At 39.4% G+C, this 27,095-nt stretch overlaps 1 protein-coding gene across 5 annotated transcripts in view; it reads left to right on the top strand.

Annotated features, from left to right (window-relative positions):
* Positions 1-24,517, top strand: part of znf462 (zinc finger protein 462) — a 104,996-nt gene extending 80,479 nt beyond the window's left edge. For 3 of the 5 annotated variants that reach the window (XM_048595013.1, XM_048595014.1, XM_020530363.2), the window contains 9 exons: positions 361-479; positions 8,885-9,079; positions 9,484-9,522; positions 10,113-10,374; positions 12,136-12,272; positions 12,809-13,032; positions 18,560-18,686; positions 21,483-21,606; positions 21,741-24,517. In XM_048595013.1, the coding sequence (XP_048450970.1) occupies positions 361-479; positions 8,885-9,079; positions 9,484-9,522; positions 10,113-10,374; positions 12,136-12,272; positions 12,809-13,032; positions 18,560-18,686; positions 21,483-21,606; positions 21,741-21,978 (1,465 nt within the window). In that variant the 3' untranslated portion in view covers positions 21,979-24,517. The remainder of the gene's footprint in view (positions 1-360; positions 480-8,884; positions 9,080-9,483; positions 9,523-10,112; positions 10,375-12,135; positions 12,273-12,808; positions 13,033-18,559; positions 18,687-21,482; positions 21,607-21,740) is intronic. The other 2 variants (XM_020530366.2, XM_020530367.2) reach the window with 2 other exon arrangements.
* The last annotated feature ends 2,578 nt before the right edge of the window (positions 24,518-27,095 follow it).

Genomic DNA, 27,095 nt, shown 5'->3' with positions numbered 1-27,095 from the left:
TATCTCTATCAGATTTCCTCAATCCTTTTTCAGCAAAGTGTAAAGCCCCAACTTCTCAATCTTATCCATGTAACTGAAGTTTGTCATCTCTGAAACCATTCTTGTGAATCTTTTCTGCTCTTTCTCTCATGCTTTTACATCCTTCACAAATTGGACCTGCCAGTCCAGTTGAAACTGAACTGAACATTTTACCAGGTTTACCCAAATATCCCTCTCTTTCCTTTTTTCCTTTTTGATATTGTAAAACTATATTAATACAATAACTAACCTGTCTTTTTTAAGCCAGGAATCTCAAGTTGCCAGCTGAGGTCATTAATGTTTTTCTCCAATTCAATCATGCCTCTTTTTCTAATTTCCCAGCTTGGAACGCCACATGCAGAACCAACACGGACACCAAAAACCATTCAGATGCAAACTTTGCTCATTTAAGACTGCCTTTATTAGTGGCCTCAAGAGCCATATACAGAGAGCTCATGCTGGTAAGATTGCTTTTTAATATACAATATATATTGTGTGCATATATATATGTTGCTGAGATGTGTTCAGTGGGAGATTAGTAACAGATTCAAGTAAGCAAATAATTTGCATTCATTTAAAAGTAATTAGATTTTAAAACCGAATACTGTCAGGGTAAGGATGGTGAGTGATATATAAGTGCGTGTACAGTAAGCAAATGCAATGATGTGTTGTGTGAAGCATCTGATGTATTTTTTATAGCAGTTATGTATTTACATTTTTGCATACATTTAAATAGCAGAAAAAATTCAGGCAGCATAATTCTTTAAATTTAATCCGTGTTCCATTTCAATATGTATTTGAATGAAACATTTTATGGAAGATTCATTCTTTCATGCCAGTCTCTTAAACTGATAATAGAAGACAAACTTGTGCTCTTCAACATTATGTACGGTTTTAAATATCAGTGATGCTTGCTGCCATCATTCAGTTCATATTGTATAAAAGCAGTTGGACAAGATTTATATCTCGGTGTGATGGCCTGACAGCAAAACATTTTCAGGAATTAGGACTTTGTGATCTGGTGATCTGGTGATGTGGCATAAGAACTTCCAATCCCCATATACCTTGGGACCAGCATTTAATATACATAAAATGTACAAGTGTTTAAATGCTTAACCAAGCTGGTAAGACTGCAATCAGTACATTTTGTTGAATTTAAACAAGAGATTCTTAAACCCTGAAATTTCCTCCCAACCCCTCTCCTTTTAAGGCATCCTTAAAACTTACCTTTTTGACAAAGCTTTTGGTTAGCTGTCTTAGTATCTCGTGGCTCGTTCACAATTTTTGTTTTATGATCACAAACAGAAGTTGCTGGAAAAGCTCAGCAGATCTGGCAGCATCTGTGGAGAAAAAAAAAATCAGAATTAACATTTCGGGTCCGGTGACCCTTCCTCAGTTCTGGTCAGACCTGCTGAGCTTTTCCAGCAACTTCTGTTTGTGTTACTGATTTATAGCATCCACAGTTCTTTCGGTTTTTATTTTGTTTTATGATGATCCTTTGGAGCACCATGCAGTGTTTTATGATGTTATTATGAAAAGTCACTTACTTTCTTAAACTATAAGTTAATAACTTGATTTAGGTTTACTATCTCCTTGACTGACTTTTTTTTCCCCCAGTCAACCTGTTCAGAGATGTTACACACCTCTGGACCAGGTGGGATTTGAATTCAGGTCTCTCAGTTCAGGGATAGGGATACTACCACTGCACCACAAGAGGACCCGTATACTATCTCCTTAAATGATGCAGCACAAAAGGAGGTCATTCAGCCTATCATGTCTGTGATGCCTCCTTTACAGAGCTATCCAGTTAGTTGCACTCGTCCCTGCTCCTCAACTTAGCCCTACAAATTGATCCAATTTCCTTTGACTGTTTGATTGACTTATTGACTTTGCTTCAACGTTTCAGATTGTAATAACACACCAGTGTTTTAAACACCAAAAGTGTTTCCTAATCTCCCTATGGCTCTTACACCAATTAGGGATATGGTTGTCTACTGGTTATGTTTTGGATTAATAATCCCGAAGCCTGATGTAATGAACCAGAGACAAGAGTTCAAATCCCACCACATCAAGTGTGACATTTAAATTCAACTAACAAAATAAATCTGCAGGATATAATGAAATGAGTAGATTTTCTTCAAACTCATCTGGTTCGCTGTTCATCGTGGTACAAAGTCTCTTGTTCTTACCTGGTCTGCCTTACATGTGACTCCAGGCACAAACAATGTGGTTCACTCTGAATTGGCCTCTGAAAGGGCATGGCAAGCTGTTCAGTTGTACCAAACTGCATTTTCTTGCGACAGTTCAAGAAGGCAGCTAACCATCACTTTCTTGAGGGCGTGGAGGGATGAGCAAATTAATGCTTCTGTTGTCCACATCATTCTCATCCCACCAAACATCAAATAGATATGTTTGAAAACGCACAGTTTTCTATTTGTTCAAAACATTTTCCTAATGTCTACTTCAGAGTGATTAGAACTCCCATTCGATTGACCTTGTTTTAATGAATCCTCGGGTGACTGATTTGCTTGTGACTAGCCTGCTTAGGCTAACTACCAGAATTGTTATCTCTAATAACGTAACGAGGATTTTTCTTTCACTGATATAGCCCCTTCCCCATCTTTTGCACCATTCCCTCTGATCCTAATCACTATCTTTAACAGGCAAATAGTGCTGATCGCCCCCTGTCACCATAGCCCTGATTGCCATTATGTCACCATTGGCAGCCATGCCTACTGCTGTTCCCTGGACCTTGGATTCTGGCATTCACTTCCTGAACATTCCCACCCCCTCCCCTTTTTTTTAGTTTCTTGTTAAAACCCATTTCTTTGCCCAAGGTTTTAGTCACCTGTCCTAAATTTCTCTTAAGTGTCTCAGTATCAAGAGTTAATGCTCCTGTGGAAGCACCTTTTGGATTTTACTAAAGGTGCTATGTGAATGCAGGCTCTGGTTCAGCTTGCTTAAATGGTATTAAGCATGTTTCGAGAAATTTTTAGCAGCTGTTCACATTTACCCACCATTAAATGTATACTCCCACAACCCAGTCTGACTCTAAAACTCACGTCACTTGTACAGTCTTTCTGGCTGAATCAAAGCAGTGATCACTTTCTGACTTTGTGTTAATGTGATAGCCAAAGTCTGATCACCTCTTGGATCCAGATGGTTTTCCCCTCTACTTTTGTTTAAAAGAAGAATAATAGCTATCTTATCCCATGCACTTAAAATAGGGATTAAGTGAACCCTGCTTATTTATGCCCACTTCTGAGCAGTGCGCCCACTAAAACTCAACACTGGGGCAGTCAGTGAGTAATCATCTAAAATGAAGTCTTCAGAATGTAACTTCAGAGAACAAAAGCCAAATACTGTGGATGTTGGAAATGTGAAACAAAAACAGAAAATGCTGGCACTAGCAAGTTAGACTGCACCCCTGGAGAGAGAAAAAACATAGCATTTTCAGGTTTGTGAATTTTTGAGTTGAATTCTGAAAAGAAATCACAGATCTAAAACACCACCTCTCTTTCCACCACCACCGATATTGGCAGATCTGCTGAGTATTTACAGCGTTTTCTGTTTCTTTTTCATTGCCTAGGATTATAGAGAAAGCTAAGAATAATTGAATCTACATAGAGCAGTTTTAAGGATACTGTTACACTTCAGTCCGATATTGTACCCAGGGACTACCTGGTTCAGACCACTGAATATTGTGAATGGCTGGAAACTGCTATTCATTTAAAACTATCCACTGTAAACACCGGGAACAATATCTCTCAAATTAGGAGACCTGATTCTGTTGAGAAGATGGTTGGGAGAAGAAGAAAAATTCTATTGTACAAGTTGGAGCAGTAATTGCCAAAAAAACAAATTTATGCTGACTGGCTATTCGAATAGAATGAAGCATGAATGTCTCATGCATTTCTGGAAATGGATGTATAATATATTGAGATTGGACACCGTTTTGCAATAAAACAAAAAAAAGAAGTCTCTGATTCACCAAAGATCACCATGTCTATCTTGTTTTAAAAAAAAAAAAATTTGGAAGTGAAGGTCAGTGCTTTGCAGCTTATGCAGCAGTAGCATTTTTTTTTTTCCAATTTGCTTAGCAATTGCAGCCATCATTTTTAAATGCTGGAACAGTTGTTTTTAACATTCCCCTTAAACAGTTTTTTTCGAGACAGTAGACGTTCCAGTTTGGCATCTCGCAGCAGTGGATTAATGAGCTCACTCAGTCTTCAACTGTATTAGAACCACATTACAAAGGAACATCATGCCCATTAAACCCATCATTTTATCACCGCTTTACCCAATTAATTGTTCGTGTGCCGCCCAAGCACTATTATGTAGTGTTTGGTAATTTGTTTCATATTTCATCTTGATGGCCTGCAATTTCTGAACTTAATTTGTGGTGAGATTTGGTGATAAAATTTTTAATTTTTTATTAGACCTACATACAATCAGAGCTGTGCTCTGCTCAGTTGTACGGCTTGATCTTTGATTATCCCTTTGCATTTGTCTGCTCATGTTTGACATACACTTGAATTTGTTAACCACCAGTTTTAAATTATGCACATTTTTGCAAGTTGGATAAGTCATCGTGAACTGTAAGTAGAATGTGCATTTCAAAAGTTAGATTTAAATTAATGTTATTTTTAGAAAAGAAGTCTTTAAACATTTAAATGTCATAAAGTTTCTATTATTAACTCAACCTGTGTTGCATATAAAATCATCTGAAGGTTCTTAACTGGTGTCAAAAAATTTTCTAAATTTGCACATATTATCAATTCGAGGCAAACAATTAATGCTGACAAGGACCGAAACAAAATACAAGGGGACATAATTTCCAATTATTTGCCCTTCCTGCAAGTTCATTAAGTTCAACAGACAAAAAATGAGGGAATATAATGGGATAGTAAGAATAGGAAAGTCACTTATTACTTTGAAGGTGCAAGTCCAGGTGGGATAGCAGAACAAAGAGATCTCAAAGGTAGAAGTACATCAATCACAGAGTTACATTTAAGATTAGAAGCCTTTTTTTAAAAAGAAGCAAACAAAGTTGCAAGCTTTATTCCTAGAGAAATAGAATTGAAAGGAATTAATTGAAAATCATGCAGTCTGGTTTCCGATTTGAAAAGAAGGATATCGCCTGGAAAAGATGCAGGGAAAATTTACAAAGGTGATACCAGAAATGCATGGATATACTACCAGGAAGAGATTGACAGGCTGAGCCCCTTTTGCCTTGGGGTTAAAAGAAGAAGGCTCAGGGAGTGATCTAATAGAGATCCTATAAATAATGAAAAGTTTTTATAGTCAATACAGAGATGATGTTTCTTTTCAGCAGGAAAGAAGTAATTAATAGAAGATTGTCACCACGAAATCCAGTATAAATATTCAGAAGAAATTTCTTTTCTGAGTGGTGTGAATATGGAACTCACTGCCATAGGGAGTGGTCAAAGTAAACAGTAAAGATGTATTTGAGGAGAAACTAAATAAGAAACTAAACAAATGAGGGTCAAATGAATAGATAATTATGATGGGAGATTTGGATGAGAGGATGGGTGTAGGCTTGAGTAGACCATTAACACTCTGATGGATTCGTTAGGCCAAGTGGTCTGTTTCTGTGCCAGACACAATAAGCTATTAATACTTACATGTAGTATACTCTTAATGATTGTAAATCTAAATACCTATGATCTCAAAGTAGCTTGAGTTACATTGTGCAGACTGTCATTGTCAGTTTCAAAAAGAGTACATTTGTTTTCTCTTAATTGTGTTGAGTGACTGATGAGCGATTCCATTTGTTGTGTTTTAAAATTGGTATTAAAATCTAATGTCAGTGTCTGGCTTATTAGTGAGCTTAGCCTCTTTGTACCTTGGGGCTGTTTTTTCAAACTAGGATTTCCTCCAGATGTTGCTAGTCTGACACCAACAAGAGCAATCTTCTGTTTTTTTTAAATGAAGAGAATGTCTAATCTGCAGTGGAAGGAGTGTGCATGAAGCAAAGAATCAGTGAAATACAGCACCACACAGAAAGATGGTTAGGGGTAGAAGAATTTATAGTGCCATTTAATGTATAATGTTTGAGGTGCTTCAGAAGAATGTTATTAGACATATTTTGACATAATGTGATATTTGAACATGTGACCTTCCTAAATCATGATGCCAGAATTGAAAACAGACCAGCTGGGGTCCAACCAGAGATTTGGTTTTTTGATTAGGTATTCTTTAATAATAAAGACTACAATTTCTCAACTTGTCCTGGCACCTTTTGTAATATTTTTCTGCAAATGTTTCCAGTCCCCTTTGTTCCTGTATCCAAAATGTTCCCATTTGGCTCGTACTGTCAATTTGCAAATCTTAGTGCGCCTTTGCTAGTGCCTCTGTCAGACCAGCTCACTTATGATTCAAAGCACACAAACCAATTGAATTATTGTATAGCAACAGTAGTTTTATTCAATCACATTTGATACCTCTTCAGTGATTATTAACTAGTTCTCAAACCTTCACATTCTCAGTTCTAATGACTAATCTTCATTAAAGCACATCAGAAGCTTGCTTTAATCAATTACAAAGCTATCGACAATGCTTGGTTCAGTCAGAAACTCGTGATTTGCAGCAAATCACTCTATTGTGAATTCTTTCATCTTTTGAAAAAGTCCTGATCCATTTTAGTTAGGTTTTGCTGGTGTGATGAGAAGCATTGGGGTTTTTCCCCTTCAAGCACAGAGGTTTAAAGGAGCTTTATGAGAGGTGTTCACAGTTGTGTTCTGATTTGATAAATTGATTGAAGGAGAAACTGCTTCCATGCATGGGAAGATGGGCAAACTGAGGAGACTGATTTAAGGCAGTTGGCATAAACTACCCAGGGCAAATGAGAATGTTATGTGGTGAGTTGTTGTCCTCTGAATGTACTGCCTGAAAGGGAAGTGGAAGAAGGTTCAATCGTAACTTTTAAACACTTGAAAGGAAACTTTTTACAGAAATGTGGAAAAGGAGCAGGGCAGCGGGCTTAATTGGAGAACATCAGCTGTAAATGGCCTCCATCTGTGCTGCATGAATGATAGCAGAACTGAGAGGCATAGCTATCAGGAGGGACTGTACGGGTTTAGGGCTCCATTTTCTAGAGGTGACCAGATACAGGCTTCTAAAATTATAAAAAATTTCAGTAGGACCGATGTAGCAAAGATGCTTCACTCTAGGGGAAATGAAAATCACCAGACATCAGTATAAGATAGTCACTGCCAAATGCATTGTGGAACTCATTACCAACAGGAGTGGTTGAGGTGAATAGTTGTCAGTGCAAATACAGGAGAATTGAATAGATTCATAAGGGGGAAAGAAATAGAAAGCCGTGTTGTTGGGATGTGACTAAAAGAGTTGGGAAGATGCTCATGGAGTATGAACCCTGGCATGGACGAAGTGTGCTTGTTTGGATGCTGAATGTTCTGTATACCTGCAGGAATATCACTTGTATGATGTCAGTAAGAAAGGAATGACACACAAACCTCCATTCATCAATTTGGATAAAATGAGAAACTGGAGAAAAATTTCTATATATTTGTGAATCTGCAAGTGATTAATTAATGAGGATACAGTGGATCTACCTTGGAAATGCTTTTGCATTCTGTTGGTTTTTATTTCCCTCTCCCACCTTTTAGTCTATTGTTTGAGACTGAGTATTAATCAACATATGTTTCTATTTCTGCATCATCTTTACCATAAGTAATATCGTAGGATGCTTAATGGAGGCATTATAAAATTAAAAAAAAACTTGAGATGTGTATGGATATGTTAAGGCAGATGACCCAAAGCTTGGTCAGAGGGGTAATTTTTGAGGAGTGTCTCAAATGGGGAAAAAGGGAAGAGACTTGGGAAGGGAATTCCAGAGCTTAGGATCCAGGTAGCTGCAATGATTGCTGCCACAGGTGGAGCATCTAAATTTGGGGATACACATGAGGCCAGAATTAGAAAGATTCCTGGAGGTGAGAACTTTGAAATTGGCTCCCAGTACTGCATCATCTCAATGTCAGACAGCGAGCACAGACGATAAGTGTACAGAAGTTGGTGCCAATGGGGATATGAACAACTGATTCTCTGAAGCATTCGAGTTGGACAGTTATCCAATCTGTCAAAAGTAATTCATTGCACAATGCACATGAGGAGAACATTTCCCACAGCAGCCAAACCCATATCAGTCACTAATGTCCTTTAGGGAATGAAAGCTGTCATTCTTACCTGGTCTGGAGTCACATGTAGGCCACACTCTCGGTAACGTACAAAGAACAAAGAAAATTACAGCACAGGAGCAGGCCCTTTGGCCCTCCAAGCCTGTGCCGTTGACTCTCAGTTGCCTCTGGGCAATTAGGTATGGGCAATAAATGCTGGCTTAGCCAGAGATGTCCATGCCCAGTGAGTTAATTTAAAAAAAAATAAAAATGCAGGATACAAAATAAAAGGTGAAGGATCCAGCATGTTAACGTTGCCATTTACTAATGTGCAGGAGCTCAATTTGTTTGCTCTTGGCATTGGCACTGGGAGTATCTGCTTCCCTGAGCGAATTGTTTAACTGAAAATGTGCCTTGGGAGCAGAGGGCATATTCTGTTGTTTAGATAAAGATTCATGTGTGTGGGTGTGTGTTTATATCTATCACTACTATATTCTAAAATATAATTAGGCAATGAATTTCTGATGACATGAAGGCATTTAAAGTGACCTGGGCTGTGTAGTGCCAATTGAAAGCCAACTAACAGTTTTGCATACCATTTGCCCATAATGGCTTCAAAATTACATATTGATCTGAATGGTTAGGGGAGCCCGAAGCAACATTTTGTTTCTCAAAAAAAGCATTTGCATTTTGTTATGTCTTGCCAGTGGAGTGCACGTACAGCTGTTCCTACTGCTCCTTTTCCACACTGATGGTAAATCAGCTGAAACAACATGCACTGAAAGTGCACGGCCACGTACTGACCGTGTCCAAACTCCACACTGACCTTCCAGCAGCCTTCACTTCTGCCGAAAGCCCAACACAGACTCAGTCCCAGGCTGAGGGAGTAGCAGAATCAGATGGTAAGCTGCTCATGGCTATCTCTGATGTATGCAAGTCTTAAAAATGAAGTTATTTTAAATGCCTTCAAACTGTTCACGAACAGAAGCAAGGCGCATGTGATGTTTTTTTTTTAAGAAAAAGGATTCCATCTTGTGTATTATAACTGTGCATGAATTTGTGTTCAAATTCTGCCACGTTTCCCCCCACCCCCCACATAAGACACAACCCTCTTGGTTTTAAAGAGTTAGAAAGGATAGGAGAATGTTCAAGTGAACGTTGTATAACTCAACTTACGGGGAAAGCAATTACTGCTGTTGGTGTATTTTTAGTTTTCTTTTGTTAAGAATTGTTTTTAGCTCATTTTTAGAAGAGCATTTTCGGAACTCATGTAAGACCCAGTTATTACTCTGTGTCCTTATTCCAGACCCCACCTTCTTAAAATACCCCTTCGTCAGAAACAAAGGTAGGAGATGGTCAACGTTCTGTTCTGCACTTTCTTTATCTGTCAGTAATCCCTTATTGGCCATGTACAACTGTACAAAAAGTTCATTATTAATATTAATAAAATAATGAAATTATGGTCTGCTCTTCAAATTGCTTCTGCAGCCTAACAAAACCAGTTGTCTGCACTGCTCTGTCCTGTAAGCAGTTTTTAGATTGAAATTGATAACCCTTCCAAATCCCTAAAGTATGTTTCCACTCTGAACACTGCTCACCTGAGTAATGGCTGTGATTTCTCTGACGTCCTTTGGGGACAGGGAAATTCTTCCCAGTTTTGTTTGATTCTGCTTCCTTGTTCTGCCTTGCTTTTCCTGCAACTCCCAAAGGGTTTCCGATGCTGTACTTGCTTTCCCAAGGCTTTCTGTTGCAAGTGTTTCATACTGGCCATTATTGGTTTGATAATGGGATTGTCTGGGGCCTTGGTTGTTATGCTTTAAACTTTTATCCACAATCTGCAAGAGGTGGTGGGGGGTGTGGTGGGTGGTTTTGGAAATCGATCATGGAAAGCTTTGGATTTTACACAATTTGTGTGCACCAACTCTTCATGTGCAGATTCTTCATACTCTGAGCCACCAGATGTCCAACAACAGCTTAACCATTACCAAACAGCTGCGATGGCAAGAAACCGATCTAGTCCCATCCCGGTGCCATCTCCAACCACTTCCTCTGATCAGACAACAAAGGGCTATTTCAGCTGTGAGTTTTGCCAGTTTAATTCTGAATACATTCAAAGCATGAGGCGCCACTATCGAGACCGGCATTGCGGAAAGAAACTCTACAAATGCAAGGATTGCCCATTCTTCACAGGGTTCAGGTAAGAAAATAAGATGACAGGTAGCAAAAAGGACAACACGTGTTTTCGGCTCTGAATGGTGACAGCAGGCCATTCAGCCCCTTGAGCCTGCTGTACCATTCACTGAGACCATATGTGATTTTTATCACAGCTGGTTTTATTCAATAATATCCCCACTCAATGTAAATCTCTTTTACCAGATCACTATTCAACCCTACAGCTCTCCCTTCATATTCCTAAGATCTTGCTGATAAATCTGCCAGACTGTACGTTCTGTTGATATTCTTGAGAATAATGCTACCCAAAATCACAGTTATTTTGCAGAGGGAATGTTGTAAACAGACAGAACGTGTGTGCTTCCTACAGATACAAATATTTTATCATAATTAAATCAATAATTCTGGGCCCATTTGTAACTTGATTTGCATTTTAGCTGTAAGAAGAGATTAACTAAGCTGGGGTTATTTTCTTTGGTAAAGGGATGCTGAGGGGAAATGTAATTGAGGGACTGAGATGGCATCTTCTTCATTCTATTTTCCATTAGTAGAGATATCAATAACGAGGAGGCACAAAATTAAACTAATTGGTCGGAGGATTGGAGAGGAGTTGAGAATGTTGTTTTCCTCCCAGAGGGTGGTAGCAGCCTGGAACCTGCTACCTGAAAGTGGTACTTCCTCAAGATGGAAGCTCTCATCAATTTTAAAATACTTGGAGACGTTGTAAACCTGCAGGGCTATGGACCAAGAGCTGGAGTGTTGGCTTAAATTGGATAGCTGTCTTTCGGGCTGGCACAGACATGATGGGCCAAGTGTTCTCCTTCAGCATCATTAATTTTCTGTATTTCAACCCACTGTGTAAACTGTATTCTATTGGTGAACTATTATCGAGTAACTTGACCGCGAATGACTAAATTTTGCTGTGCATACATGTTTTATACATGTTTAACAATCCGCCTGACCTCCAGCAGTAAAGTAATCCATCTATGGGAAGTAATGGATCTATGGGATTCTTTACCATAGAGGGCTGTTGAAGCTGGGTCATTGAAGTATATTCAGGGCTGAGATAGAGGGAATCGAGGGTTTTGGTGAAAAAGCAGGAAAGTGATCAGCCATGATCTCATTGAATGGTGGAGCAGACACGGTGGGTTTAATGGCCTCCTTCTGATCCTACATCTTATAATAAGGTTCTGGTGGGTAAACTGTGCTGTTATGTTCTTTATTATGTTCTTTCCCTCTTTTGTTTCACACACAAAGTCACAGGGAGATTAAATAGAGGTGTTCCCAATTCTGAAGGGTTCTAATTAAGTAAATAGTGGGAACTGTTTTCAATGGTAGGAAGATCAGTATCCAAGAGCGTTTATGATAAGAAAGAACAATACAGAGATCGGCCAGGCATTTGGAGAAGAGATGGAAGGACAGTAATGATATTGAGGTGCTGTATGATCTACAGTTGCTCATTTCTTGTGTTCTTTTGTAGAACCAGGATAAAATGAGGAATCTTTCACTTTACACAGCGTGTTATGATCTGGAATGCACTGCCTCAAAAGAGCAGTGGAAACAGATTCAATAATAAAGTTCAAGTATTTATCCAATTCTCTTTTGAAAGGAGAAATTTGCAGGGGAATGGGAGTAATTGAATAGCTCTATCAAAAGAGGTATGAAGAGCCAAATGGCCTCCATTGTGTTGTACAAGTATGTTTTAAGATACCAAGTGTGAAATGAAGGTGCATCTCCTGTTTCAGGCTTTTAAAGTCAGCGGTGATGTTTTATGTTTGTGTTGCAGGTCTACATTTTCTATGCATGTTGAGGGGAGCCACACCGCTCCTCCTGTTGAGGGTCCTAAGGACCTGCGTTGTCCTCTCTGTCTGTACCACACGAAATACAAAAGCAGCATGATTGATCATATCGTCCTTCACAGAGGTGAGGTTCCTTTTGTGTGAGGGCACGTGGGACGTGAGATACATCAAGTCAGAGCTATAATGGAATGGGACAGGGTGGGTAATTGGTTGTCAGTGTTCCAGAGCATCTGTAACACTTTTATCTTTTCTGAATTTGAAGTATTTTCAGACTGGTTGCATCTCTCTTAAAAATACTTTGTAGTTGTAAAATCTGATGACATTAACACGTTCAGTAAATTGTTATATCTCTGTTAGCAATAGATCCTTCACAGCTGGTCATACTACACTCTGAAATATGCCAATACATTCTTGTCCTGGGGAAAATGAATTCTCATGTCATCGATTTTTTAATAAGTATGTCTAATTGCTGGCCTCAAATTAATTGCAGACTTCAATCTTCATGTTATGCTTGCCTCTAGAGCATAATAATCTTCTTGAAAAATTAATACGTTGCTTTTGTGTTCTTTTGTGAGCAGCATTTCACCCTTTTGGGTCTAATGGTGGCAGTTTGTGAGGCTTGTCATGACATATGTTCTTTCATCTTGTATCTTTCGACAGAGGAGAGGGTTGTGCCCATTGAAGTTCGTCGTTCAAAGCTCTCCAGACACTTGCAAGGAATTGTTTTTCGTTGCGATAAGTGTACCTTTACCTGCTCCAGTGATGAAACTCTGCAACAACACATGGAAAAACACAAGGAAATGAAACCATACAAGTGCCAACTGTGTTATTATGAGAGCAGAATAAATGATGATTTGGAGAACCACCTTCAGGAAGAGCACAAAGTAACTTTGATTATTATTATGGAATGCGTCTTTCTCCTGGTCTGTAACTTAGTAATTAAACCAGCCCATTAACAATCTGTCATTAAGTGTTTTCCTAACATTAAGCACAGCGTTGAACTCTTCAAGTTGCCTCCACACTACTAATTCAGATTAATTATTGACACAATTGTCCAGCTTTAACTGGTGAATGATAACCTCACAAATTTACATTGAATGTACAAGAAGAAACTAGCTAATGCCGGTCAATGCCAGTGTTAATGCTGCACATGAGCTACTTTGCATCCCAAAGCCATTGCTTTCTCTGTTATGTGTTTATCTAGCTCTCTCTTGAATGCATCTTTGTTATTTCTCTCAACTCAATGTGTTATTAAGTTTCACATTCTCGAAATGATCTTGAGTAAAGAAGTTTCTCCTGAAATGGCCCTTTGACTTAATAGGGACTAATTTGTATTAATGGCCCCTAAACTTATGAGCTTATTATCCAAACATCACGTAACTTTCAACAGCCTTTTCATTCAACTACAGTGGTAATATGGTATCATGTATAATTTATTTAATGTAAATTATTTTATATGCTACCACTATAGAGATAAAGGAATAACTTACCTAGATGAATGCTCCAAACTTTAGATCTTGGAAGTTAAAAATTGAGTATAGAAGCATCTAATGCGTAGTATCTTGCTGTATGTTCAGTAACTGCGTTATGGGTCGGTAAAAAGTGCATGCTATGGTTGGTGGGAAAAGCTACAAAGAATGTAAGTTAATGCCCTGAAGTCTGAAAATTACAAACCTTTATAGTTGCCTTGTGAATGGGCACTGTAGTTCAAAACCAGTTCCGGGGTTTACTGAGCTCCATGCTCAGACAGTGACGTCAGAAGAAGTTAGCCAAAACTGTACCTAAAATTGTACCGAGATAACAAGGTGTAGAGCTGGATGAACACAGCAGGCCAAGCAGGCCTTCAGAAAAGAAGAAGGGTCTAGGCCCGAAATGTCAGCCTTCCTGCTCCTCTGATGCTGCTTGGCCTGCTGTGTTCATCCAGCTCTACACCTTGTTATCTCAGATTCTCCAGCATCTGCAGTTCCTACTATCTCTAAAATTGTACTATCAGTATTACTCATTCAGGAAGATGGGGGAAGAAATAGGAGGAGCTACATGCTTTCCCTTGAGAGAAGAGGCAATATTTGGCTTTTCATGGCCCCTTGGTATCATAGAATCATGGACTGATATAGCACAGAAAGAAGTCTCTCAGTCCATCATTCCTGGGTTTGCTGTTTGAAAGAGCTATGCAATTGGACCCACTTCCCTGCTCTTTCCAGCAGCATATTTCATCAACTTCCGTCTGGAACTTTTGTCAATTAGTTTAAGTTTGTTCCGTATGATTTAAAATCAAGAACATTCAACATATTCTCGTTTATGTTTTTAATTCTGTCTGAAAACTAAATCTGGGAAAATTAATTATTGACCAACCTTTTAACAAAATAAGTAGTGAAATGTGTGACGTATCTGCGATTTAAACTCGCAGGATAAATTGGTAGTTCAGTCAGTTTGTGCTTTTAACATAACTTGGGTCAACATCACAGTTAGGATCTAATTTGTTGAGTTTTAGAGAACAGTGCTGTCTTGGTAGAACTGCCCAAGATGAACATTTCGGCATTGATCAGGTCAGTGTTGAGTCAGAGATTACCGTTTACAATAAATTGGTAAAGATCAGTTGTTTGCAAACTTTTAAAATCTTACGAAACTTGGAAGAACCAGAGTTAGGTAAGTCATTTTTTCATGCAGTGTTTTTTATTGTGATCCAGAATGTATTGCTTGAAGGGAGAGGGGAAACAGTTGCTATAGCAACTCCTAACAGTGGGTTAGAGAGATGACTAAAGGAGGAACATTTTGCAGAGCTGTGGGATAAGTGGAAAAGAGTGGGACTGAATGGATGGGCTTTTCAAAGCGACAGCACTGCTATGAAGGGCTGATTGACCTCCTTCTGTGCTTATCATGAAAAAAGCTGCTTTGAAAAGGAATGATCCTGGCGGTGCTGCAGTTTTCCTGTTTTCCAATTGAACAGTGGTTGAAGAAACATTTCAGTTAACTCACCCCTTAAAGCATGGCAAATGCTTTCTTTTCAAGTATTTACCCAATTTCTCTTCTGAAAGTTACTGTTGAATCAGTTTCCATTACCCTTTCAGCCAGTGTATTCCACATCATAGCAACACACTATATTAAAAGAATCTCATCTTCTTTCTCAGTCTTTAACCAACTATCTTAAATCTGTGTCCTCACTTACCAACTCTCCAACCACTGGAGGCAGTTTTTTTCTAATTTACCATATTAAAACCCTTCATAATTTCAAGCACCTCTGTTAAATCTCTTGTTGATTTTCTCTCCTTTCAGGAGAACAGTCTTTCCACGTAGCAGAAGTCTCTTGTTGCTGGCATCACTTTATAAATCTGTTCTGCACCTTCTCAAATGTGTTCACATTCCTGCTATAATGTACTGCCTCCCATTTGAACACAATGCTCCAGCTAAAACGTAATCAGTTAATTATGAAGGTTTGGCATAACTTCTTTGCCCTATGGCGTTTTGTTTGAATGAACGAATAGAGAGGCAATGTTTGTGTGTTTATTTTATGCTAGCAACCTTTCCATTTCTATGTTAAGGATTTTTTCTGATAAGAAGACAAAAACGAAGAAAGCACACAATTGAAAAGTAATTGTTGCTATGGCATTTATTGCTATAATTCTGCCAATCAAGTGTTTTCTAATCTACATTGGAAAACCTCCCAGAATTAATTGCTACATTTTGACATGTCTTATTTCTAAAGTACATGCACAGAAACATAGAAGACAGAAGCAAGAGTAGGCCATTCGACTCCTTAAGCCTGCTTCACCATTCAGTATGATCATGGTTGATCATCAAGCTCAATATTCTAATCCTGCCCCCTCCCACCTCACAATACTCCTTGATCCCTTTAGCCACAAGAGCTATATCTATCTATCTCTTGAAGATGCACAATGTTTCTGCTCAACCACTTTCTGCGGTAGTGAATTCCACAGGCTCACCACACTTGGGGTGAAGCCCTAAAAGGTTTACCCCTTATCCTTAAAACTGTTCTGGACTTGGTTCTGGACTTACCCCATCATTGATAACATCCTTCCTGACTAGTCTTTTCAGAATTTTAACAGCACGAGATTCCTCCTGTCTTTCTTGTAAACTTCAGTGAGTAGAATCCTAACCCACTCAGTCTTGCCGTCCCAGGAATTAATTTGGTTAACCTTCACCACACTCCTTCTAAAACAAGAACATTCTTCCTTGGATAAGGAAATCAAAACTGCGTATAGTATTCCAAGTGTGACCTCACCAATGCTCTGTATAATTGCAGCAACACATTCTTGTTCCTGTTCTTGAATCCTCTCACTATGGAGGTCCACATAGAGTTTGCTTTCTTTACTGCTTGACGCACCTGTGCACTTACTTTCAGCAATGGCTGCACAAGGACACCCAGGTCTTGTTGAATATTCCCGTCTCTCAGTTTACAGCCATTCAAGTAATAATCGGCCTTTCTACATTTTGCTGCCAAAGTGGATAACCTCATATTAATCCACATTTTACTGCATCTGCCGTGCATTTTCCCACTCTCACTGCAATGTCTCCGCATCCTCCTCTCAGCTGTTCCCCAGCTTTGAGTCATCTGCAGATTTTGAGGTATTACAATTACTTCCCTCATTTAAATCTTCAACATATTATTGTGAATAGTCTAGACCTGCATTTGTTGCTGCCTGCTAGTCAGAAAAAGACCCATTTATTCCTACTGTTTCCTGTTTGCTAACTAGTTTTCTCTAACCATCTTAATGCACTACCCCAGGTCCCATGCCTTAATATATTATGTGACTGTGCCACATCCACTGGCTCCCCCGATCAACTTTACTAGTTACAACCTCAAAGAATTCTAGTAGATCTGTCAAGCATGATTTTCCTTTTGTAAATCCACGCTGACTGTTGATTTTACCTTTGTTTTCTAAGTGCTTTGCTATAAAATCCTTGATAATAGACTCTAGCATCTTCTCCAATACTGACATCAAATTTACTAGTCTATAATCCTGTGCTCTGTTAGATACCCTCCAATCTGTTTGAGCTGTTCCAGGGTCTAAAGAATCTTGAAAGATGACCACCAATACATCCAACATTTCTCGGGCCACTTCGTTAAGTATTCTGGATGTAGATCATCAGGCCCTGCGGATTTATCAGCCTTCAATCCCATCAATTTCTCTAGCGCCATTTCTAATACAGTTTTACTTCAGTTCTTCCCTCTCCCTGTGTCCCCTATCGTTTTTTGTGTCCTCCTTTGTGAAGACTGAAATGAAGTATGAATATAACTCTTAAACCATTTCTTTTCTTTGCATTGTACGTTCTTCTTTTTCTGACTATAAGGGACCAACATTAGTTTTCACCAGTCTTTTTTTCTTTACATACCTGTAGAAATTTTTGCAGTCAGTTCTTATGTTCCCCGCAATCTTACTCTCATACTCTATTTTCCTCCTCTTCTTCAATCCCTTGGACCTCTTTTCTGACTTCTAAACTGTTTCCAATCCTTAGGTCTGTTGTTTTTGTTGCTAATTTATATGTTTTTGTTTTGCGTGTAATCTTCCCTCATAAGCCATAGTTTGGCCACTGTTCTCTTTGCAGTCTTGTGCCAGACAGAAAATAAACAATCTTTCTAGTTTACCCATTTGCTCTTTGAATGTTTGCTGTTGCCTATCCACTGTCATTCCTTTTCAATAACATGTCCCAGTCTATCATTGTCAACTCATGCCTCATACCGTCGTAGTTTCCCTTATTAAGATTCAGCAAACTACTTGGAGTTTGCATATCTGATGTTGTAATGTAGTGGTAATGTGAAATGCGCATGGCAGGGATCAGAATTTCTTTCACTTTTTTTTTGGAAACCTTGAGCACCAATTCCAGGCTTTTACTCCTAGTACAGTCCTGAGGGAGTGCTGCACTGCCAGAGGTGCCGCCTTTCAGTTGAGATGTTAAACCAAGGTCCTGATTACCCTCTTGGGTGTTTGATTGTTTTGAAAAGGACCATGAGAGTTCTCCATGTCCAGATCAGCATCTATCTGTCAAACCACATGACAAAAAGAACTATCTCGTCGGGATTGCATTGCTTTTTTTTTGGGGTTGTCTTGTATTGCACAGGTTTGGCTGCCACATTATCTTGCATTATAATAGTCGCTGTGTTTCAAAAAGTACTTCATTTACTATAAAGGGCTTTTAGATTTCCAAGGTTTAAGAAAGGTACTACATAAATACGAGTCTCTTTTTCTGACACCTGTAATGTTGGTGCATTTTTAGAGTTTTGAGAAGCTTAAAACATTCATCACATTGGATGAAATGAAGGGGGGACGAGACGACACACTTGGATCATAAACACCAGTACAGACCACTTGAGCTGAATGTCCTGATGCGTTGCTGTAAATTCCATTCAAGTAATTGAATGTTCAGTAGTCTGTCCTTTTTCTCCAATTTCAGGTGGTTCGCAACTTTGAATTGGTCGGTCGTGTAAACTTGGACCAGTTGGATTCTAAAGATAAGGACTGGCTCAGCAGTGAAGAAGAGGCTAGAGAGGAGGATAAGGGCAGCATTGTTGAACAAAGGGGTTCGTACTGTCAAGAATTTATTTCTTTCAAAAATATTAGCACACCACGCAGTGCCAGGAGCCCGGGTTTGATCCCACCCTCGGGCAACCATCTGTGTTCAGTTTGCACATTCTCCCCTGCATTGGTTTCCTCTGGGTGCTCCGGTTTCCTCCTACAGTCCAAAGATGTGCAGGTTAAGTGGATTGGCCACGCTAAATTGCCCGCAGTGTTCAGGGATGTGTAGATTAGGTGGGTTATAGGAGGGGGGAGGTGGGAGGTGGTGGTGGTGGTGTAGGTCTGGGTGGGATCCTCTGAGGGTCGGTGTGGACTCGTGGGGTCGAAGGGCCTGTTTCCACACTGTAGGAATTCCATGATCTATTCTAGTCTTGTGTTTCCATTGAATATGTTGACTCAATGTGGGTTGTAAATACAGAGAGGGTGAGAAGGGGACAGACCTGAGTATGTCATTGTTTGCCTAGCAAACTTAAGAAAATGCAGATTTTTTTGGCAGTGGTCACTCTGCCAGTCATTGGATTCACGGAAAGCTGAGATATCTTGCAGGACTTGTCGCAAATGGTGTGCTTTCCGAAGAGCACGTCAAACCCGGTCTATCTGCATCATGTATTTCAAAACAGTCTCTAGGAACAATTCTAAACACAATTTGTCTGTGTTAAATCAATCCTGGTTATTTCCAGAGGTGATCGACACGCAGGGATAGCCTAGCATCTCCACTGTTGTGCTGCCACTTGCAGACATTGTTAAGCTGATAGAGTGACAGATGGTGGTAAAGGGTATCCTGTCTGGGGTCTGGAAGTGCTACACTGCTCATGAGCTAGGCTGTTTTTGGTAGTGATTCAGAATATTCATTCTTGTTAACAGAAATACTGGGCTAAGTTTCTGTTGATTTATGTAGCTAATTGAAATTTCCTTCTCATATCTCTAACCAATATTAGAATGCAAGTACATCTTGCTACAAGCTTTTGTCTACTAATTTGGAAATGTTGAACCCTGGTTTCATTTCAGTATGATCATTCAGTGCCCATTTTTAATATATTTAACCCCCAAATGAGTATTGAGGGATACAAATCAGATTCCAAATTACAGTTAATACCATATATTTTTAAAGCAAGTAACCTCTTCCTTAGCTAATATTTTCTCAAATGTTAGCTGTACATGGCTAGGAAGCCGTCTCATCTGAGTGTAAAAGTCAAGGGATTCAAATCTCAGTCCAGAGACATAAGCACGCAATTCATGGTAACACACTTTTTCAGAGGAGACATTCCATCTGGGTCCTGGGTGGATGTAATAGATCATGTGGTGCAATTTTGAAGAAGAATGGAGAAGTTTTACTGGATACCCTGTTCACTATTTATCCTTCAACCGGCATCATTAAAACAGATTGTATTTATATAGTTCCTTTAGTGTAATAGAAAAGCCCAAAACGTCAAGGTGATATTAGGACACATGACCAAAGATTTGGTCAAGGCACAAAAACAGAGTGCTGGAGAAACTCAGCAGGTGTGGCATCTGTGGAAAGAAAAACAGTAAACCTTTCAAGTCCAGTGATCCCTTGTCAGAGCAGGGTCGCAAAGGGTCACTAGGCTCAGAGCATTAACTCTTGCTTTTCTCTCCACAGATGTTGCTAGACCTGTTGAATTCCTCCAGCACTTCTGGCTTTTGTTTCAGATCTCCATCATCCACAGTTCTTTGTTTCACACCACTAAAGAGTCTAGCTTTCAATTCTAATCTTTTTTTTTATTACGGCACACTTTTTATGATAGGACCAGCACCGATAGGACCAGGAGTGTCCCAGTTGGTCAGATATTCCAGTTCCAAGAGGTCCACATAATCAACGTAAAACGCATGCTAAATAATAGAAATGTAATGCAGGGGGTGAACACATCGCTGTTATACTTTATTTACAGCTTAAATCACTTAAGTTCTAAGTTGCATTATTATTTAACAGCAAAAGGCCTTCTCACTCACCCCCTCAACTGACTACTTGGACATCGTGGAGATCGTGATATTTCAGTAAACTTCTGGTATTTGGGGTATACAGTTTTTGCCAGTTTAACAAGAGTTCCAGTTCATAAGGTGCCAGTTAAATCAAAGTTTGCTATAATTAAATTTAAATTCTACCCACTGTTTTGTCCCCAGAGCATTAACTGTGGGATTTCTGGATTATTAGTTCAAAGACGTTATCATTGCCGTCATCCCCCTCCACCTTCAATTACAGATCTGCAAAGGGACTAAACCATAAAGATAGTGGTAAATCAAGCTGAGAATTTTAGAATCGAGGCATCACTGGACCCAGAGCCAAGGTGGATCAGCGAACCCAGGGTGATTTTTTTATTACGTTGCTGTTTGTGGGAATTTTCTGAATGCAAATTGACTGCTACATTTTTCACATTACAACAGAGGCAACTTAAAAATCAAATTCATTATCAAAAGTGCTTTAGGAGGTCCTGAATTGTAAAATATGCTAAGTAACTGGACATCTCTTTCTGTCAGCATTTCCTTGCACAGCATGATTTGGATTAAGAACTGGGTACTCAAATCTACATCCCATCCAGTGATAACAAAAAACGTCTGTTAACAAACAAATAATGAAGTCACTGTTTGAATGAGACTTGTGGCTTTTCCAATAAAAAACACAAATGGTTTAAGTAGGAATTTCATTAAACCTGCTTTGCCTTCAAAAGATCATTTGTACCACTCCAGTCCAACCATCCTTCCCATCGTTGGGTAATCAGTGCATCGTTGCAATTATTTAAAAAGAAATTGAGTTAATAATTTTGGGACCATTTATATTGCAGGGATTGAAACATGCCCAGGAAGTGGCACACGTATTTACAATGAGAAAAGATTCCCATGCGAATTCTGTGGACGAACATTTGCTCGCGGTTTTGATTGGGAGCGTCATATTCAACGACATGAAATGTAAGAACTTAAACATAGCTCAACATGCTCAAGGAATGCTCGGTTTAAGTAGACAACACACATTGGAATGCTTTTTATTTTGCCTGCAATATCTCCTTCCCATTATTATTTTGTTTTCTTTTCCTTTAAACCAGGGCTCTAAATGAGAGCAACCATCAAAAAAGTGAAAACTGTCCAGTAACAGAGAATACCAGTGAAGAGAATAACACTACACCTTCAGGAATGAGAGAGCATTTAGACTCAGCTGACAATATACAGACAGAAGTCTCTTACCAGGACATGCCGTCCTGCCCAATCTCTATAGCATCAATAAAGGAGAACTCCCAGGACCTAGATACTGAGACCAAAAACAAAAAGTCTGAGCAATGTTAGTATTCTTGACGCATTGTGCAAGTTCATTCTTCCCTTCTAATTTTGCCCTCCCCACCCTGTGTTCTCCACTCCTTATCTAAAATGGTTGTTCATGTTGGCGCAAAGTTCTGTGGATCCACACGGCCTATCGGTACCTCATGGAAGTGTCTGCTCTTCCAGTGTGAGGCTGAGTGGTAAGTACTGGTCGACTATCAGGTGAAAGCACAGTGCAGCCCAGTCCTGCCATCTGCCATGTCTCCACACACGGACACTGGAGTGTGATCAAGATTGAGAAACTCTGCTAATCGTTACCTCTTCCTTGTCTGAGACTAACTGTAGAAATTTCTGCTGCCTCCTAGGTGAAATCAGTTAACTCGGAGGGGAAAATAAGCTTTTTGAACACTTCAGGACAGTGTAGCTCTGGGTCATATACCATGTGGTGTTCACCTACTGAGCCATCTGGGGAGGGCTATCCCCGGTCTTCCCCTTCTGCTCTTTCTAAAGAGCTCTGTTCTAGCCCTCGCTCACCCAAATCCACACACCCTCCTCTGCTTCACCTCCCCATCCCACCTTTTGCTTCTTTATCTCTGCAGCACATCCCCTCCTCCTCACCTCTCTGCTCTTCACCTCCCTCTACTGTCCTTCCCTGCTGCTTTCCTCTTCCCTCTACCCTTCTGTTCTCCTAACTGCTTAAGCTTTTGTTTCTCAGGTTTTCCCTTGCCTACCTTCACATGCGGTCCCCTCCTTCTCTTTCACTTCCCCCTCCCCACCATGGTTCCAGCCCCTACCTCCTTCACTCCTCTCCCCTTCCTATCCTGTCCTTTTCCAAGTAAATTGTGTAAAAGAGAAAAATAATATTGGGCACTGCCTCATTAATATAGTGAGTTTTTTTTGAAAATAACTTAGTATGGTCTTGTGGGAATGTCATTACTTCACTAGCAATTGTGACATTCATTGAAGTAATCTTTCATATTGCTCTTTTCTTTTCAAAAAAAAATCAAAATATCAAACGCGTGCATTGAGAACCAAATAAACCCCTAAATTTTGACTTTGATACAGCTATCAGTCCATTGATGCATATCCACTGGGTCCTGGAAATTGATCAATCGAGCATCTCTGATTCAGTGAGTTTTATGTTATGATAGGACATTCTTGCCAGGTGATGTATTGTAGCCTACAACTGGTTGAGTTCAAGACGTTTGGTTGATTCATGTCCAAAGCACCATTTTTTTACTGATAGTTTGACTTCTTCCATTGGTCATACCTTGCAGGCTGTAACTGCTCAAGCTCTTTCCCAGCCACACACCCAGTCAGAGATTATAACCTGTACCTCATGAGTTAAAGGGACACTTGAGAAATGGAAACATCACCTGTGTAGTTTTCTCTTCCTGTTTGCTTAAGACGATAGGAGGAGATTTATAGGTGTCTCTTCAAACTAGTGTTAACATGGAGTGATGGGGACACTTCCAAATCATGGATGAAGGACCAGGTTGGATGCAGTTGTTATAATTTGGCAGATACTGAGCCCAGGTCACTCGAAGCACCAACATTTATTTGTTAAGTTTTGCTTAATACAAAACTAAACAAACCTTACCATACTAAGAGTACATTGTTTTCTTGCACTAATGCATCTGGTAAATTTTTTTTATCGATTTATCGATTATTTAAAAAAAAACTTGTTTGTATAGCAGAAATGGTCCTAACGATTACTGTTAATGTAGGAAAAGTTGGTGCAAAAAGTGATATGATTTGCAGTACCTCAGCATTAATTTTTACTGAATGTTCATTCTGTACCAGTAATAACTGTTCATAAACTGTGTAGATTTCCTTTTTCTTTTTCCCGACACATCTGTATGGAGATGTGTTACAATGTTGTAGTGAGACTACTTTACGTGAATAAGAATTCCATAGGTTAGATTTTGTTTGCCAAGTTTACAGTTTATTCTACTCTTGTTTTATATAAAACACTTTAATTAAATCACTATATGGGTTATGAAAACTCATTGCTCATTAAATGATCTTTTTTGTTTAGTACACTTGTTTAGAGCTCAGTTTGGATCCAGGTGTTTGCATTTTCAAATGAAATATTATTGTGATCAAGGTATATTTGAAATGATGCTTTCAGAGAACAGCAACAAATACCCTGTTCCTTGAAGCAATTCATTAAACATCACCTATTTTCATGTTGAAAACAGGGGGCAAAATGGGAGCAGTTTCTGTGAAAAAGACAGGGATATTGCAGATTACCATGTATATTGTGTTCTTTCTGTTGTCTACATTGTAGTTTAGGAAACTTTTAAATATTTTTGTTATCTAAGATACTTCAAAGTTGACTGTTTAGGACATACATTGGAAGCCTGTTGTAATTTTAAACCAACTGTAAGGGTTGAGGAAATGAACTCTTGTAAACATTACCAAAATTGATTGGCCTTCCTCTGTATTTTGATAGTGCAGCTTCTCAGCGATGCTGCTTTAGTTTCTAGAATGATCTGTAAATACTGTACTTCCTGGTATTTTGTTTTGCTGACTTGATAAATAAAAAGTGATGACTCCTTTTTAATTTTGTAACTTTCTTAGATTTGTTTTTTTCCCGGTTGAGCACTACACCAACAACCTAGCTGACAAATTGTACTTACTTAACTGTTAGTCATCACACATTTGAGACTGAGATCCACTAAATCGGACATACTGCCCAGACGTTGGCCATTGGTAGAGAAGGATTCTTGGTTAATGTCCGACCAATATTGTGATGTTAAATTCTATAATCTTGGGAGCCTTTGTGTGCTTTCCTTTAATAATGGGCAGCAGTTTCCTTCATGATCACAAGAGTTACAAGAAATGGCGAAGATGTCATTTGTGCTGACGAAATACAATGAGACATTGATCTGTTCACTAATGTATTCAATAGAGAAAGATGAAAATTCAGTTTTAATGAACTCGGCTCACCAACATGAAACAACCTTAAGAATTTTTCAACTATTGGTGATTAATGACTGAATAGCTTCATTTAAACACACAAGCTGTTATTTGGAGTACAATTATCTTTGGTTAAAGAAAGCTAAAATTAGTATATTGACCCACTGACCATGAGAAAAGGGATCGTAGATTTGCATGAAAGTAACCAAATTATGGTTTTCTAATTTTCTTTGTGATGTTGAAATAAACATGATGTCATAGGGCAGAAGAACAGATTGAGCACTTCTGTGAAGTTGCACAAATAATTACGTGTTTTCATATTTCATGTCAATTGGCATTCAATTATAAAGTCCAATTTCAAATGTGCAGTTTCAAAACCTATGGATAAGTTTATATTGGTGCAAAATCCTGTCTTTAATATTTATACTGCTTGGGATGAGAGAAGGCTGTTGGATCCATTGTTTCCACCTAACTGAATCATGGATCGTTGGGGCAGGAAAGATCATTCAGCCCTTCAAACAAATTCCTCCCTTCAGTCCTATTGGGCCGAGTCCTGTAAAGGGCTGAATGACAGTGGTGAGACTTGTGGCAGAATCACACGATCTGGTGAAGCCTATTTGAATTAGGGATAAACTTTCTGCATCTTGCGCAAATGCAGGACATCGAGGCATGATTCTCTCTAGGCAGCTGAGAGTTGCCTATCAAAGGGGATTATTGCTTGTTAGTGATTGCACGTTCATTAATATGCAGCTTCCCAACTCACCAAACACACCAAACAAACTTGACGCTGAGCATTCTTGACATGGAAGTTGGAGCGGGTATCTGGGTGCACCAGCTCTCAGCTGATGGCAGGGACCTTCCACAATGCTCAACATGAAACACCATCTTGGGGCACACTCCATGGGCACTGCCATATGTACTCACATCCACAAATATTGGCAACTGATGTGCCAGCCTTTAAGAACCCTTGACGCACATTTCCGAACCACTTACACTTTTGCACTTCGCCACAGCACTTAAGGTGCCCAAGAGCAAGGACTCTTTACAGTGACGTGGACCCAATTTGTTGACTGGACATATACTGCTCATATTTGTACCTCATATTTGTTCACTTGTTCTCTTAGTGCTCACTCACTTTGAGCTTGCCTGGGCGCTTTCAGCACTCCTGCCTTGCCTAATCTTGCCACTTTATGCTTGGCTGTCAGCCAGAGCTACTGGGCTATCCCAGTATTGCTGTGTCTTTTAGTGCAGGCACAAAGCCAGGTGCCTTGTCATGGTTATTAGCAGCCCTCAGCCAAGTCAAGGGAGGTAGTCTTTGGTCAAGGGTCCTAGTACAGTAAGTCAAGGGCATCCTCAAATACCTGCCCAGGGGCTTGAAAATGGTTGGTGAGCCGCTCGGGATAGTCGGAGTCCGAATCTGCAACCAGGGAAGTATCCTGAGTGAATGAGTAAACAGCAACAGAAGGGTATGCAGGGTTAGTGCTGTTGGAGATTGGGGTGGGTGAGAGCAAGGCATGGAAGATGTGGACAATACTGACAGCGGTAGAGCATGAGTCATGGTGGGAATTGGGTATAGAGCAGAGCGAGTGTGAAGTCTCAGAGAAGATGGTGATAATTATCCTGGTGGAGTGGAGAAGTTGGACTCTCTTCAATAGCTCAGCTGCTAGAAGAGAGGACTGTAGTGTTTCACAAATCTGTCATCCTTAGGTCGCTGGTTCAAGGGAGATAGTGAGGAAAGAGATCAGTCTGAGACTGGTGCAGTTGGCCAAAGGAACAAATCAAACAGTCAGGGCAGGCAGAGACAAAGCAGAGATCAAGGTAAGACTGATAAATTAAACTCCATTTACTTCAATGCAAGAGGCCTAATAGATAAGGCAGATGAACTCGGCATGGTTGGGGACACAGGACTGGGATATCATAGAGATAACAGAGAGGTGGATCAGGGATTCAAGGTTTTCAAAGACATGATGCCCAAAACTAGTGGTCTAACTAGGAAGTTGCTTATGTCTGTATCAAAACTTTTTACAGTTTATGTTCTACTTCTTTATAGCTTAAGATTTATATATAAACAATTAACATTCCTTTAGCCTTTTTGGTTATACTCCATTTGAGCAATGACCTGGAAGATGATTACCCAATTTGTAATTGGTTTTAAAACAACAGAGAAAATATCTTGCTGAAAATAAATGGACCAATAGGACTAAACAGATTCTTCTTTGAAA

Source organism: Rhincodon typus, chromosome 3 (genome assembly GCF_021869965.1).
Source record: "Rhincodon typus isolate 14 chromosome 3, sRhiTyp1.1, whole genome shotgun sequence".
Taxonomy (NCBI): Eukaryota; Metazoa; Chordata; class Chondrichthyes; order Orectolobiformes; family Rhincodontidae; genus Rhincodon; species Rhincodon typus.
Note: the sequence above shows the minus strand (reverse complement) of the source record. Positions and strands in the feature narration are given on the sequence as shown.